Source organism: Pelophylax lessonae, assembly GCF_965119305.1.
Source record: "Pelophylax lessonae genome assembly, chromosome: 5".
In the NCBI taxonomy this organism is placed as follows: Eukaryota; Metazoa; Chordata; class Amphibia; order Anura; family Ranidae; genus Pelophylax; species Pelophylax lessonae.
Window position 1 is genome coordinate 7,037,966 of NC_138772.1, and position 14,945 is coordinate 7,052,910.

Consider the following 14,945-nt stretch of genomic DNA (forward strand, 5'->3'; position numbering starts at 1 on the left):
ATGACCAAGAATTTCACGTGTGAAGTGGGTATCTGATTCATACATTTTTATGTCCAGTCAGTAAAGTTGAAACTTTTATTTCATTTACTTATCTAGGCATGAAAGGCAGGATCAGAATGAAGACCTCAATAGGAGCCAGGTCTCATAATTTATATATTATTACATGATCATGTGCCCTAGTGCACAAAGGGCAACAACATAAGAGATTGTGGTGGCCTCTTTTGTCACTTGTGGTACCATCACCATTGGCACAAAGCAGTACACATACATCACCTGGCCAAAAGTATGTGACCCCCCCCCAGTGAAGGGTACTGGTAATACTACATCAGTCAAAAATATTGTGCTCTTCCAACCTCATGCTAAAAGTTTGGTGAAGACCCTTTTCTGTTCCAGCATGGCTGTGCCCCCTGTTTACAAGGCCAGCTCCATAATGACATGGTTTGGCCAGTTTGGACCAGCTCCATAAAGACATGTGTTGACTGATGCGGAACAGCTCCATAAAGACATGGGTTGATCAGTTTGGACCAACTCCATAAAGACATGGGTTGACCAGTGTAGGCCAGCTCTATAAAGACATGGGTTGACCAATGTGGAATAGCTCCATAAAGACATGGGTTGACCATTTTGGACCCGCTCCATAAAGATATGGGTTGACAATTTTAGACTAGCTCCAGAAAAGACATGGATTGACCATTTTGGACCAGCTCCATAAAGACATGGGTTGATCAGTGTGGACCTGTTCCATAAAGACATGGGTTGACCAGTGTAGGCCAGCTCTATAAAGACATGGGTTGACCAATGTGGAATAGCTCCATAAAGACATGGGTTGACCATTTTGGACCCGCTCCATAAAGATATGGGTTGACAATTTTAGACTAGCTCCAGAAAAGACATGGATTGACCATTTTGGACCAGCTCCATAAAGACATGGGTTGATCAGTGTGGACCTGTTCCATAAAGACATGGGTTGATCTTTTTGGACCCGCTCGTAAAGACAGGGGTTGACCATTTTCAACTAGCTCCATTAAGACATGGGTTGACCATTTTCAACTAGCTCCATTAAGACATGGGTTGACCACTGTGGGCCAGCTCCATAAAGACATGGGTTGACCAGTGTGGGACAGCTCCATAAAGACATGGGTTGACCAGTGTGGGCCAGCTCCATATAGACATGGGTTGACCAGTGTGGGCCAGCTCCATAAAGACATGGGTTGACCAGTGTGGGCCAGCTCCATAAAGACATGGGTTGATCAGTGTGGGCAGCTCTATAAAGACATGGGTTGGCCAATGTGGGCCAGCTCCATAAAGATATGGGTTGATCAGTGTGGGCAGCTCTATAAAGACATGGGTTGACCATTTTGGACCAGCTCCATAAAGATATGGGTTGACCAGTTTGGACCAGCTTCATGAAGATATGGGTTGACCAGTTTGGACCAGCTTCTTGAAGATATGGATTGACCATTTTGGACCAGCTCCATAAAGACATGGGTTGACCAGTGTGGACCAGCTCCATAAAGGCATGAGTTGACCAGTGTAGGTCAGCTCTATAAAGACATGGGTTGACCAATGTGGGCCAGCTCCATAAAGACATAGGTTGACCAGTTTGAACCAGCTCCATAAAGACATGGGTTTACCATTTTAGACCAGCTCCATAAAGACAGTGCTGTATCTTGGCCAAGGCCAAAAAGGCCCAGGCCTAGGGCGGCACTTTGCAGGGGGGCAGCAAAAAATCTGCGACCTGCAAGGAGAAAAAACAGCCTCCTCCCGGCTCCTACAGGAAATGGTTCCCCACAGGCTTGCTCTATATGTTTAGTATGGTGCCAGGCTTATGGGGCGAATTGGGCTGGAGGACAGGGTCCAGGAGGCAAATCAGTCTGGCAGCCCCATAAAGGAGTCACACTGTTACCTGTGGGTATGATAATACCGGACATTCGGACAGACCGCAGGCCGCTGACCACACTTAATACAACTGACCAGATGGCCGCCAATGCGAATAAGTGTTGCAGTGCAGCCTAAAGCTCTGCCCACCCTCCTCCGCCCCCAGGTATGGCAGCCATCATGTCAATAATATAATTTAATTTATTTAAACATCCTTGTCCTTAAGCGAGCGTACTGAATTACATTATTTACAATTAAGACTTTTAATTGTATATGATGGCAATAATATTTTGGACCTGCTCACCTCATCGCAATATGTCACTGGATGAGTAAGAATACTCCAATCTTATATAGATATTTGGAATTGTGTTTGCTGCCACTGATTATTTCATTTATTTGTATAATGACTCCGGACTTCCTATTTATTATACAAATAAGTGAAAAAAATCCTAAAATTACAATCAGTGGCACCAAACACAAGTCCAAATATCTTATAAGAAAGGAGTATTCTTACTAATCCAGTGACATAAGGCTGTACTAATGGGCACTGATAAGGCTGCACTGATGGCCTGTGATGAGGTGGCACCGATAAGCTGCACTGATAAGGCAGCACTGATATGCTGCACTTATAGGCACTAATATGATGCTCTGATGGCCACTGATGAGGTGGCAATGGTGGGTATTGATAAACTGCACTGATGGGCACTAATGAGGCTGCACTGATAAGGCAGCACTTATATGCTGCACTGATGGGCACTGATAAGGCAGCACTGATAAGCTTCACTCTTGGAGCTGCACTGATATGCTGCCCTGATGGGCACTGATATGTTGCACTGATAGGCACTAATAGGCTGCACTGATGGCCACTGATGAGGCTGTGCTGATGGCCACTGATGAGGCTGTGCTGATGGCCACTGATAAGGCGGCACTGATAAGCTGCACTGGCGGGGCTGCACTGATGGGCACTGATAGATATGATGCACTGATAGGCTGCACCGGTGGCCACTTATGGGGCTGTACTGATGGGCAGTAATGAGGCTGCACTGATGGGCATTGATAGACTGTGGTTGTGGTCTGTGGTTTACAGATGGCAGGGCAGGTCATAAAAAGGAAGGGGTGTGGCCTTTACAGGAAGGGGTGGGTCATATTTAAATTAGGGGGGCCTAAGTTTAGTCAGGCCTAGGGCAGCACAAAACCTAAATACACCACTGCATAAAGACATGGGTTGACCATTTTGGACCCGCTCCGTAAAGGCTTAGGTTGACCAGTGTGGACCAGCCCTATAAAGACATGGGTTGACCAGTTTGAACCAGGTCTGTAAAGACATGAGTTGACCATTTTGGACCAACCCCATAAAGACATGGGTTGACCATTTTGGACTAACTCCATTAAGACATGGGTTGACCAATTTGAACCAGCTCTATAAAGAAATGGGTTGACCAGTGTGGACCAGCTCCATAAAGACATGGGTTGACATTTTGGACCAGCTCCATAAAGATATGGGTTGACCAGTTTGAACCAGCTCCATAAAGACATGGGTTTACCATTTTTAGACCAGCTCCATAAAGACATGGGTTGACCATTTTGGACCTGCTCCGTAAAGGCTTAGGTAGACCAGTGTGGACCTGCTCCATAAAGACATGGGTTCATCTTTTTGGACACGCTCATAAAGACATGGGTTGACCATTTTGGACCTGCTCCGTAAAGGCTTAGGTTGACCAGTGTGGACCTGCTCCATAAAGACATGGGTTCATCTTTTTGGACACGCTCATAAAGACATGGGTTGACCATTTTCGACTAGCTCCATTAAGACATGGGTTGACCATTTTGGATTAGCTTCATAAAGACATGGGTTGACCAGTGTGGGCCAGCTCCATAAAGACATGGGTTGACCAGTGTGGTCCAACTCTATAAAGACATGTGTTGACCAATGTGGGCCAGCTCCATAAAGACATGGGTTGACCAGTGTGGACCAGCTCCATAAAGACATGGGTTGGCCAGTGTGGACCTGCTCCATAAAGGCATGGGTTGACCATTTTGGACCAGCTCCATAAAGATATGGGTTGACCAGTTTGGACCAGCTTCATGAAGATATGGGTTGACCATTTTGGACCAGCTCCATAAAGACATGGGTTGACCAGTGTGGACCAGCTCCATAAAGACATGGGTTGACCAATGTGGGCCAGCTCCATAAAGTCATGGGTTGTCGGTGGGTCCGGTAAGCGGGGAAAATGACCGGGACCCGGCGGGAGGGGGGGTCACCTCTTCCGCCGCACCGTAAGGGTGATCCCGCGGTGAATCCGCCACTGGGACCACCCTTATCTGAAAGAGGATCGCCTGTCGTTTAAAAAAATACCGGGGTTATGGCAGCTATCTGCTATCTGCTGCCATAACCCCGGTATTTAGCGTCAAAAGACCGATGTGTTTTGACGGTGGACGGTCGGTAAGTGGTTAAGACATGGGTTGGCCAGTTTGGACCAGCTCCATAAAGAAATGGGTTGACCAGTGTGGACCAGCTCATAAAGATATGGGTTAACCAGATTTGACTAACTCCATAAAGACATGGAGGAACTCGAGTGTCCTGCACAGAGCCCTGACCTCAACCCTACCGAACACCTTTGGGATGAATTGGATTGTCATTGGTGAGTCCGGTCTTCTCCTCTAACATCAATATCGGACCTCAGAAATGGGCACAGAATTCCTACAGACACCCGCCAAAATTGTATGGAAGATCTTCCCAGAAGATTGGAGGATTTATAGCCACAAAAAGGGTAACTGCACATTAATTACCATGTGGAAAGCCCATAATAATGGCCATGGTTTTTGGAATGAGATGTCTAGCTCCATAAAGACATGGATAATACCCAACCCTTTGGTATAGGATGTACCAAACCTGGCATCAGTTTTATTCTGTGGCGCATTTCTTATGAATTTTATAGTTCATTTTTTTTATAGTAGAACTGCAAATTTCATCAACGGAACCCATTCAATTTATAACATAAGTGACAGCTATGAATTGTCACCGACAACATGATTCAAATATATATTTAAAGGAATTGACGTCTATGAATGTCAAATGTAAGTTATATTTTACACAAGTGAAGTCATGGTGATACCATCACAGCTTTCCAAATCCTGAAATAAAGTTACCAGACCTGAGAAATAATCCTTCACTTCACTGTATACCATTTATTTATGTATAGATATGCTCATTTAAAACAGAGAGACAGGCATTGTAATCTATTCTTCAGAGCAGTGCTCCCCAACCTTTTTATCGCCGTGCCCCCTTTCAATGCAGAGTTATCAGCGTGCCCCCTTTCAATGCAGAGTTATCAGCGTGCCCCCTTTCAATGCAGAGATGCCAGCGTTCCCCCTTTCAATGCAGAGATGCCAGCATTCCCCCTTACAATGAAGAGATGCCAGCGTTCCCCCTTTCAATGCAGAGATACCAGCGTGCCCCCTTTCAATGCAGAGATGCCAGCGTTCCCCCTTTCAATGCAGATGCCAGCGTGCCCCCTTTCAATGCAGAGATCATTGTGCCCCCTTTCAATGCAGAGATGCCAGCGTGCCCCCTTTCAATGCAGAGATACCAGCGTGCCCCCTTTCAATGCAGAGATGCCAGCGTTCCCCCTTTCAATGCAGAGATACCAGCGTGCCCCCTTTCAATGCAGAGATGCCAGCGTGCCCCCTTTCAATGCAGAGATACCAGCGTGCCCCCTTCAATGCAGAGATGCCAGCGTGCCCCCTTTCAATGCAGAGATGCCAGTGTGCCCCCTTTCAATGCACAGAGACCAGCGTGCCCCCTTCAATGCAGAGATGCCAGCGTGCCCCCATCAATGCAGAGATCAGTTTGTCCCCTTTCAATGCAGAGATCCCAGCGTGCCCCCTTTCAATGCAGAGATGCCAGCGTGCCCCCTTTCAATGCAGAGATGCCAGTGTGCCCCCTTTCAATGCAGAGATCATCGTGCCCCCTTTCAATGCAGAGATGCCACTGTGCCCCCTTTCAATGCAGAGTTATCAGCATGCCCCCTTTCAATGCAGATGCCAGTGTGCCCCCTTTCAATGCAGAGATGCCAGCGTTCCCCCTTTCAATGCAGAGATACCAGCATGCCCCCTTTCAATGCAGAGATGCCAGCGTTCCCCCTTTCAATACAGATGCCAGCGTGCCCCCTTTCAATGCAGAGATGCCAGCGTTCCCCCTTTCAATGCAGAGATACCAGCGTGCCCCCTTTCAATGCAGAGATGCCAGCGTTCCCCCTTTCAATGCAGAGATGCCAGCGTTCCCCCTTTCAATGCAGAGATGCCAGCGTTCCCCCTTTCAATGGAGAGACGCCAGTGTTCCCCTTTTCAATGCAGAGATGCCAGCGTTCCCCCTTTCAATGCAGATGCCAGCGTGCCCCCTTTCAATTCAGAGATGCCAGCGTTCCCCCTCCCAATGCAGAGATACCAGCGTTCCCCCTTTCAATGCAGAGATGCCAGCGTTCCCCCTTTCAATGCAGAGATGCCAGCGTGCCCCCTTTCAATGCAGAGATCATTGTGCCCCCTTTCAATGCAGAGATGCCAGCATTCCCCCTTTCAATGCAGAGATGCCAGCGTTCCCCCTTTCAATGCAGAGATGCCAGCGTTCCCCTTTTCAATGCAGAGATGCCAGCGTGCCCCTCCCCCCCCGCGAGATTAGTGCACATACCTCAGGCAGCGGCGGCTTCTCCTCAGTCCCCCAGCATCTCCTCGAGTACTCAGTCCTCCCGCCTCCTCCTTGGCCAATGGCATGGGGTTGGCCTTTTGGCCAATCAGGAAGCGGGAGGACCCACTTCCTGATTGGCCAGAAGGAGGTTCCGTGTGACAATAGCGAATTTTCATTCGCTATTGTCACACAATGGGTGGGCACGGGGCGCACTGCTCTGCGCCCCGGCGCCCCCAACGCACCGGCCGCCACTGCGGCAAGACATTGAAATAATTTAAAGTTCCTCGGGCGGCCCGGTACTGTTTGATCCACAGACCGGTACCGGTCCGTAGCGGCCCGGGGGTTGGGGAACACTGCTTCAGAGGACTGGGGGAAGTTATTTAAGTGTATAAAAAAACTAACAATGAACTTCTATTATTTCTCTTACAGTATATATAAATTAATATTATTATTATTAATAATAATAATAATAATAATAATCATAATAATTAATATATTAGCATGATATTATAAAAATAATAATAATATTATTCATAATAATTTAAATATAAGCATCATACTATCAAAATAATAATAATAATAATAATAATAATAATAATAATAATAACACTTTTAAAATAATAACAACATAATATATTATTAATATTCAAATAAAAATAACACAACTATAATAATTTAAATATAGCATAATACTAATAAAATAATAATAATAATACTTTTAAAATGAATACCAACCTAATATAATATTAATATTGAAATAAAAATAACAAAATAATAATAATAATAATAATTACTTACTGCTGTGATGAAGATGAACATAGAAAATAAGAGAATTCTTTTTTCCATCTTTGAAGAAGACATCTTGCTGGAGATCGCTATTAATCTGCAATAGAAGGAAAACAAAAATGAACTTGTTTGTTCTGTTTAGAATTAATTACACATAATAATAAAAAAATGCCAGTCTATGGGAATGTGATATTTTATTTATCAGTGGAGCCTGATTGGCTTAGCCACAGAGTGACTTTTTTTGCATGTCATGGATACTCCAACAGAGAGATCTCCCTGCCAAAAAATAGCTCTAAGGGGGCAGCAGATGAGCACAGTGGGTGTAGAGACCCAGGAACTCAGCACAGGGATGGTGGGAACCCCCCATAATGGGCACAGCAGGTGTACAGACCCGGGAACTCAGCACAGGGATGGTGGGAACCCCTCATAATGGGCACAGAGGGTGTACAGACCCGGGAACTCAGCACAGGGATGGTGGGAACCCCTCATAATGGGCACAGCAGGTGTACAGACCCGGGGACTCAGCACAGGGATGGAGGGGACCCCTCATAATGGGCACAGCGGGTGTACAGACCAGGAACTAAGCACAGGGATGGTGGGAACCCCTCATAATGGGCACACCAGGGGAACAGACCCGGGAACAGAGGAGGAGACTTTGCAATCCCTGGAAGAACCCTAGAATTTCCTGGAACCATAGTTGAGAAAGGCGAGCCGAACCTTTCAGTAAAAAAAAAAAAAAAAAACACAGTTTTGGCTCTGGGTTGTCTCAGTTCACTATAAAATAAAGAAACATTCCAAAAGAAAAATGTTCATTATTAAAGCAAAACTACACTGCATCTGAGCACATCCTCCATCCACTCATGTCTCCATCCATCCATCCATCCTTGTCTCCATCCATGTCTCCATCCGTCCATGTCTCTATCCATCCATGTCTCTATCCATCCATGTCTCTATCCATCCATCCATGTCTCCCTCCCTCCCTCCCTCCATCCATGTCTCCATCCATCCATCCATCTATGTCTCCATGCTTTATTTTGTGGAGAATCACTTTTCAATCCCCCCCAGCATTACTAGGGATTACTAGCCATCTTGAGTAAGAGCAGATGACTCATGTAGCATTTAATTCCTGTAATCCATCTGCCCTTAGCTCAGGCATGCAGACAGGAGGGTGTGCTTAACTGAGAACCCCCCTTCCCATGAAGACTACTGGGAGGTATGATATAATTTTGGCCTAGGCTAGAAACCTAAAAGTAACTAAAGTTACAAAAAAAAAGTTAAAGTAAAAAAAAAAGTTAAATCCAGTAAATATAATCTCCCTTCCTATCTATTTACTAATACTGGAAGCATCCAGTAAGCCCCGTTCACACTGGGGCGACCTGTGAGGCGACCTGGTCGCCGTAGGTCGCCTTCCATAGGTAAGCTGCGGACCCGTTCTAATAGGAGCGACACAAGTCGCTCCGACTTAGAAAAAGGGTCCGGAGCTTCTTTGGGGCGACCCGGAGGCGACCGCCATAGACTTCAATGTTATGAAGTTCGTGGCGGCCGCTCCGAGGTCGCGGCGCGCTGCTCGCACCGCGACCTCGGAGGTCGCCCCCCGAAGTCGGATCGCCCCTATGTGAACGGGGCCTAAATATAATCTCCCTTCCTATCTATTTACTAATACTGGAAGCATAAGGCTCCATTCACATGTCAGCGTATGGATCGCGGGCAGAACCGCCGCGGTTCCGCCCGCGATCCGGAGATTATTGCAAATCCCGGGACGCCTGTGCGTTGCCCGTTGATTTGCAATAGCCCCCCAAACGCTGAGCGATGTTTCCGCGATTTCCGCCTGCCGAATCGCAGTAACATCGCGCAAAAAAAATCGCGGGATGCAATACGCTCCAAAGAAGCTCTTGTACTTTTTTGGGCGTAATGCGTCCCGCGATTTTTTTTTGCGCGATGTTACCGCGATTCGGCAGGCGGAAATCGCGGAAACATCGCTCAGCGCTTGGGGGGCTATTGCAAATCAACGGGCAACGCACAGGCGTCCCGCGATTTGCAATAATCTCTGGATCACGGGCGGAACCGCGGCGGTTCTGCCCGCGATCCATATGCTGACATGTGAACGGAGCCTGAAGAAGTAAAAATAGTCGATGTTGATTGAGAGATTGAGGTTCCACTTTAACAGCCGGAGGAATTATTTTTATTTCTGATTACCAGCCTGCTATCCGGGGCAACTTAACATTTTTCACACAAAAAAATCAGCAATAAAAGCAGCATTTATTGTGAGAAAATGACTTAGAACCCCCAAGCTTTATATATTTTCTGAAAGAAGATGCCCTGGAGAACAAAATTGTGACAGTTCCAATATTTTTCTTGGCAGGCCGTTTATCAGACGCAAATTTTCCGGAAAAATACACTAAAATTTATTTTATTATTATTTTTATTATTTTATATATATATATATAGTTAAACTTTATTAAAGTTTAAGAAATTACAAAGAAACAGATTAGAAAGTCAGTGAAAGGCTGACATCAAATACAGACATTGCAATGCAGAGCTCAAAATTCAAAAATATTAACAGCGGAATAAACACAGTCCAGGTATTTCGCAAAATTCTTGCAAACTAAAATGAATTTTAGTGCACACAAACACAATATAAATTCTATTTTTTTTTGGTAAAATATAAAAGATGGAGGTTGCATCTCTTAACCAGTTCTGGGCTGGAAGGATTTGCCCCCTTAATGACCAGGCCATTTTTTGCGAATCAGCACTGCGTTATTTTAACGGAAAATTGCGCCGCCGTGCGACGCTGAACCCAAATAAAATTGACGTCCTTTTTTCTCCACAAATTGAAATTTCTTTTGGTGTTATTTGATCACCTGTGAGATTTTTATTTTTTGCTCTAAAAACAAAAAAAGGGCAACGATTCTTTAAAAATAAACAAAAACGAATATATAACATATAACACTGCTATATAACATCCCCCCCCCCCAAAAAAAAAAAAAAAATGTTAAATTTTCATCCCTTTTAGGACAATTTGTTTTCTGCTACATATTTTTGGTTAAAAAAAAAAAATATCAATAAGCGTATTTTGATTGGTTTGCGCAAAAGCTCTACAAACGCGGAGAGATTTATGTCATTTTAGTTATTTTATTTTTTTTTACTAGTAATGGCGGCAATCTGCGATTTTTAGCAGGACTGCGACATTGCGGCTGACAGATCAGACCCCTAACTGACATTTTTGGGGGGGACCAGTGACATTACTACAGTTATCAGTGCTAAAAAATATGCACTGTTACTATACTAATGACACTGGCAGGGAAGGGGTTAACCTAGTGGGTGTTCAAAGGGTTATTTGTGAGCTTAGGGGGGTGCTTTCTAACTATGGGGGCGTGGCTTGTGAAATGACCATAGAGACCTGTGTTCCTATATAGAAGGATCACAGGAGCTCTGTGATCATTTCAGAGAGAAGAACGGTCAGCTGTGTTTACAACATCCGACCGTCCTTCTCTCTCAGCAGGGGCGCGGTTGTGGGTGCCCAGCGGCAATCGCGGCCGCCAGCCCCGTGGATCGGCTTCCCCGCTAAATAATGCTTGCGCGCTCGCCCTCCAGCACCTCTCCTGCGACCGACGTACCCCTACGTTGATTTGCGCAGCCGAGCGAGCCTGCCGCAGTAATATTGCGGCGGGCGGTCAGCAAGTGGTTAAATAGATACCAAACATGTCAAGACTCAAAGTACCGTGCACCCAAGAAATGGTGACAAACTACGGTACCGAAAAAAATTTTATCGGCAATTCTTGAAAAGCCTTTACAGGTTTCAATTTTGTGAAATTTTCCCCTTATAGGATTGATAATAAATAAATAATACGCAACGAGGCACTCATTTTTTTTTTTTCACAAGTTTTTCCTTCGCGATAATTTTTTTGGATTTTTTACGAAATTTTTTACTTCCAGATGATGTCAGTGTGACGAAACGCGTCGAGAGCGTAACCACATCACTTCCGTCTATCGATCCGGAGACTTGGAACGCACATCCGGCGGTTGGAACACATGCTGTTTCTAGGCGCGCACCGCAAGAGAGGAGGTTGCGGCTCCTATGCCAGACGGACGCGCTATTTGTACATTGTCTATGTGAGTACTGGTCTACTTTTACTTAAATAAAGAATTTTAAAGCGATTCTTCACTATTGGAGGCATTTTTCCTTTTACATACCCGGGGAATGTTCTGGCTATTTCCTTTTTGACATCGATGCTGCAAGCCACTACCTAGCCCTTTGGAGTGTGACCGAGCTGAGGGAGGAAGGATAGGTGCAGAGACCTGATTGCTGGTATATGGGAGCGATCCCCAATATCGACCTGCGATCCACCCCTGTAGGGGTACTCAATTCTGGTAAGCTCGGGACCTCAGGAGAAGGGGAGCACCTTACCTTTCGCCCACTCACGGCACTCCGGGCCATAGAAAAAAAGAGCACCCTAATATTTTCTTCATGAACTATATATCACTAGGAATTTATGGGATATTTTCTCACCAATCTTGATTGCATGTTTCACAGAATTGCTGGATCTGCATATATGTAGTTATATGAATTTATATTGCTGTTTTTGCACATATCTACTGCTGATTTTTATTGCTGTATCCGTATATAGGCAGTTATATTAATTTATATTGCTGGTTTTGCACATATTTATTGCTGGATTTGCACAATTGGAGCTATACATATTATTAGTGTATGTGCATATATTTATTTATCTATTTTTAGATGTGGGGGACACTTTGTGCCCATTCACACTAGGGCGACTCACGAGGCGACTTGTGTCGCCCCAGGTCGCTTGACATAACCAAAGCAATGTTAATCAATCAGTGCCGTCTTAATTGCCACTACTGAAGTCGCTCCGATTTCAGAAAAGGGTCCGGTACTACTTTGAGGCGACCAGTGATCCGACCTTTCCCATATACTTCAATGGGAGTCGCCTCCTTATCTTAATTGAAGCGACTTGTGATCCGACTTGTCATCCGACTTTGCAAAAAAAATGGTATTGAACAAGAAAAGAGCATAATTTTTATTAAAACATGAATATGTCTTCTGTCAACCTGGCCGTTTTTCTTGCAGGCTTTTATCGGGCATTTTTTTAGGCAGGCATGTCTTTTTTTGTATTTAGTGTCTGGGAGGTCTAAAAAATGTACCTGTCAAGTTTCAGCTCTGTAGCATGTCCAGAACCCCTAAAAAACAGCATTTTTCTTATAATTTTTAGTAGAAAACTAATGCAGTGTCTTTCCAGCTGTCTTTTTTTCTTGCAGGCATGTCTTTTTTTGCATTTAGTGTCTGGGGGGTCTAAAAAGTGTACCTGTCAAGTTTCAGCTCTGTAGCATGTCCAGAACCCCTAAAAAAACAGCATTTTTCTTATAATTTCAGTAATGCGGCTTCTCTGCGGCTGGCTTTATTTCTTGCAGGCATTTATCGGGCATTTTTTCAGGCAGGCATGTCTTTTTTTTGTATTTAGTGTCTGGGGGGTCGAAAAAGTGTACCTGTCAAGTTTCAGCTCTGTAGCATGTCCAGAACCCCTAAAAAACAGCATTTTTCTTATAATTTCAGTAATGCGGCTTCTCTGCGGCTGGCTTTATTTCTTGCAGGCATTTATCGGGCATTTTTTTAGGCAGGCATGTCTTTTTTTGTATTTAGTGTCTGGGGGGTCTAAAAAGTGTACCTGTCAAGTTTCAGCTCTGTAGCATGTCCAGAACCTCTAAAAAACACAATTTTTCTTATAATTTCAGTAATGCGGCTTCTCTGCGGCTGGCTTTTTTTCTTGCAGGCATTTATTGGGCATTTTTTTAGGCAGGCATGTCATTTTTTGTATTTAGTGTCTGGGGGGTCTAAAAAGTTTCAGCTCTGTAGCATGTCCAGAACCCCTAAAAAAAAAGCATTTTTCTTATAATTTTTAGTAGAAAACGAATGCAGTGTCTTTCCAGCTGTCTTTTTCTTTTTTTTTTTTCTTTTTTTTTTTCAAAACATCATATTGTGATTGGCCAAATAAAAAGTCACCTCGCGCTGAAGTCGCGCCAAAGTCGCGCTGGAAGCGACGCGACTTTAGTGGTCGCGGCAGTGTGAACCGGCAATTTTACTTCTGTATATTATTTGACTTGATTTTTGGGACCCATATGCACATGTTTACACCTCACCAATTATTTATTACTGCACATTGCACATACATGCAGTTATATTAATTTATATTGTGGGTTTGCACACATTTGCAGTTCTATTAATTCATATTGCTGGTTTTGCACATATTTATTGCTGGATTTGCACGTATTTATTTATTTTGAGTAACGAGGGACACATTTATTTTTGTATATTATTTGAGACTTGGGATTCATATGCACTTGCCCACACCCCACTAATTATTTATTATTGCACATTGCTCATTATTACAATATATACTTACTACTACACCAATTGATTTAATACTTTTTAGATTTCTTATTTTATATACAACATGGACGCACATACAATAAAATCTTTTACGTTTAGGATTTTACACATTCACTGAGAGTGTTCACATTTGTGACACTTAGCACTTTTTTGCTACTTGATTACACTTTTTTGCCACACAGAGGCAGATGCACGCAAATATATTGCATGTACATTGGGAGTACACACGTTATACATAATTATTTATATATAATCATTTTCTCATTCTGTACATTTCATATCTTTTAATATACCACTTGTCCCACATCAGAGGAGTGACCCATCACCACTAGGAAGTACATTTATAAATTTCCATTCCCTTATCCTACATCCGGCAGCGCCAATCCCTTCCTCTTTTTTACACATATTTGATGCATCCCTTTTAGGGTTGCATTTTTTGAAGTGGGCAGCAGCCATAGTTGGTATTTTTAGCTTTTTATCCTAAGCGTGGATTCTTTTAGTTTTTCATTTTGAATTATGACCCTACAATTATTGCTCTCACTCTGACGTCTGCGGTGATACCTCAGGTGCTCGCTGCAAATGTTGTCTATGTACACCTGTAGAACCTAAGTGCGCATTTGCATTTGTGTTTCTGCGTGGGATGGCCGGGGTGATAGTAACATTTTTTTAAACTTTTTTTTTTTACACTTTTGTAATCTTTTTTATTTTCCATTCACTTTATTGCTATGACAAGCTAACAAGCCCTCTATGCCCTTTTTGGGCAGCTGACAGTCCTTTTTATATCAGGAGTCTATTAGAACCCTGATGTCTCTGCTGCCATCCAAAGCTGCTAATCAAGCACAAATCGTGATTGGGTAGATACTTCCCTGGCTGTAACAGCAAGGAAATGATGGCCCTGAAACTGGAAGTGATTAAATTCTCAACGATTCTGGGATCATTCGTCACAAAGAAAATGCGGGAATGGTGTTCCTCCATCAACTCTGTGGGAAGCTGTCCACAGAAGAATGTTCCTTACATTGATGGTCAGTGGGAAGAATGATCCTTACATTGGTGGTCAGCGAGAAGAATGTTCCTTACATTGGTGGTCAGTGAGAAGAATGTCCCTTACATTGGGGATCAGTGAGAAGAATGTCCCTTACATTGGGGGTCAGTGGGAAGAATGCTCCTTACATCGGTGGTCTGTGGGAA

The 14,945-nt window shown here is 44.0% G+C and overlaps 1 protein-coding gene across 1 annotated transcript in view; it reads right to left on the reverse strand.

The window, feature by feature from the left end:
- Positions 1-14,945, reverse strand: part of CALCRL (calcitonin receptor like receptor) — a gene marked incomplete at its 3' end in the record, with an annotated part of 165,088 nt that overhangs the window by 114,824 nt on the left and 35,319 nt on the right. The window contains exon 2 of the mRNA XM_082258800.1: positions 7,361-7,445. Coding sequence (XP_082114926.1) covers positions 7,361-7,423 — 63 coding nt within the window. The 5' untranslated portion in view covers positions 7,424-7,445. The remainder of the gene's footprint in view (positions 1-7,360; positions 7,446-14,945) is intronic.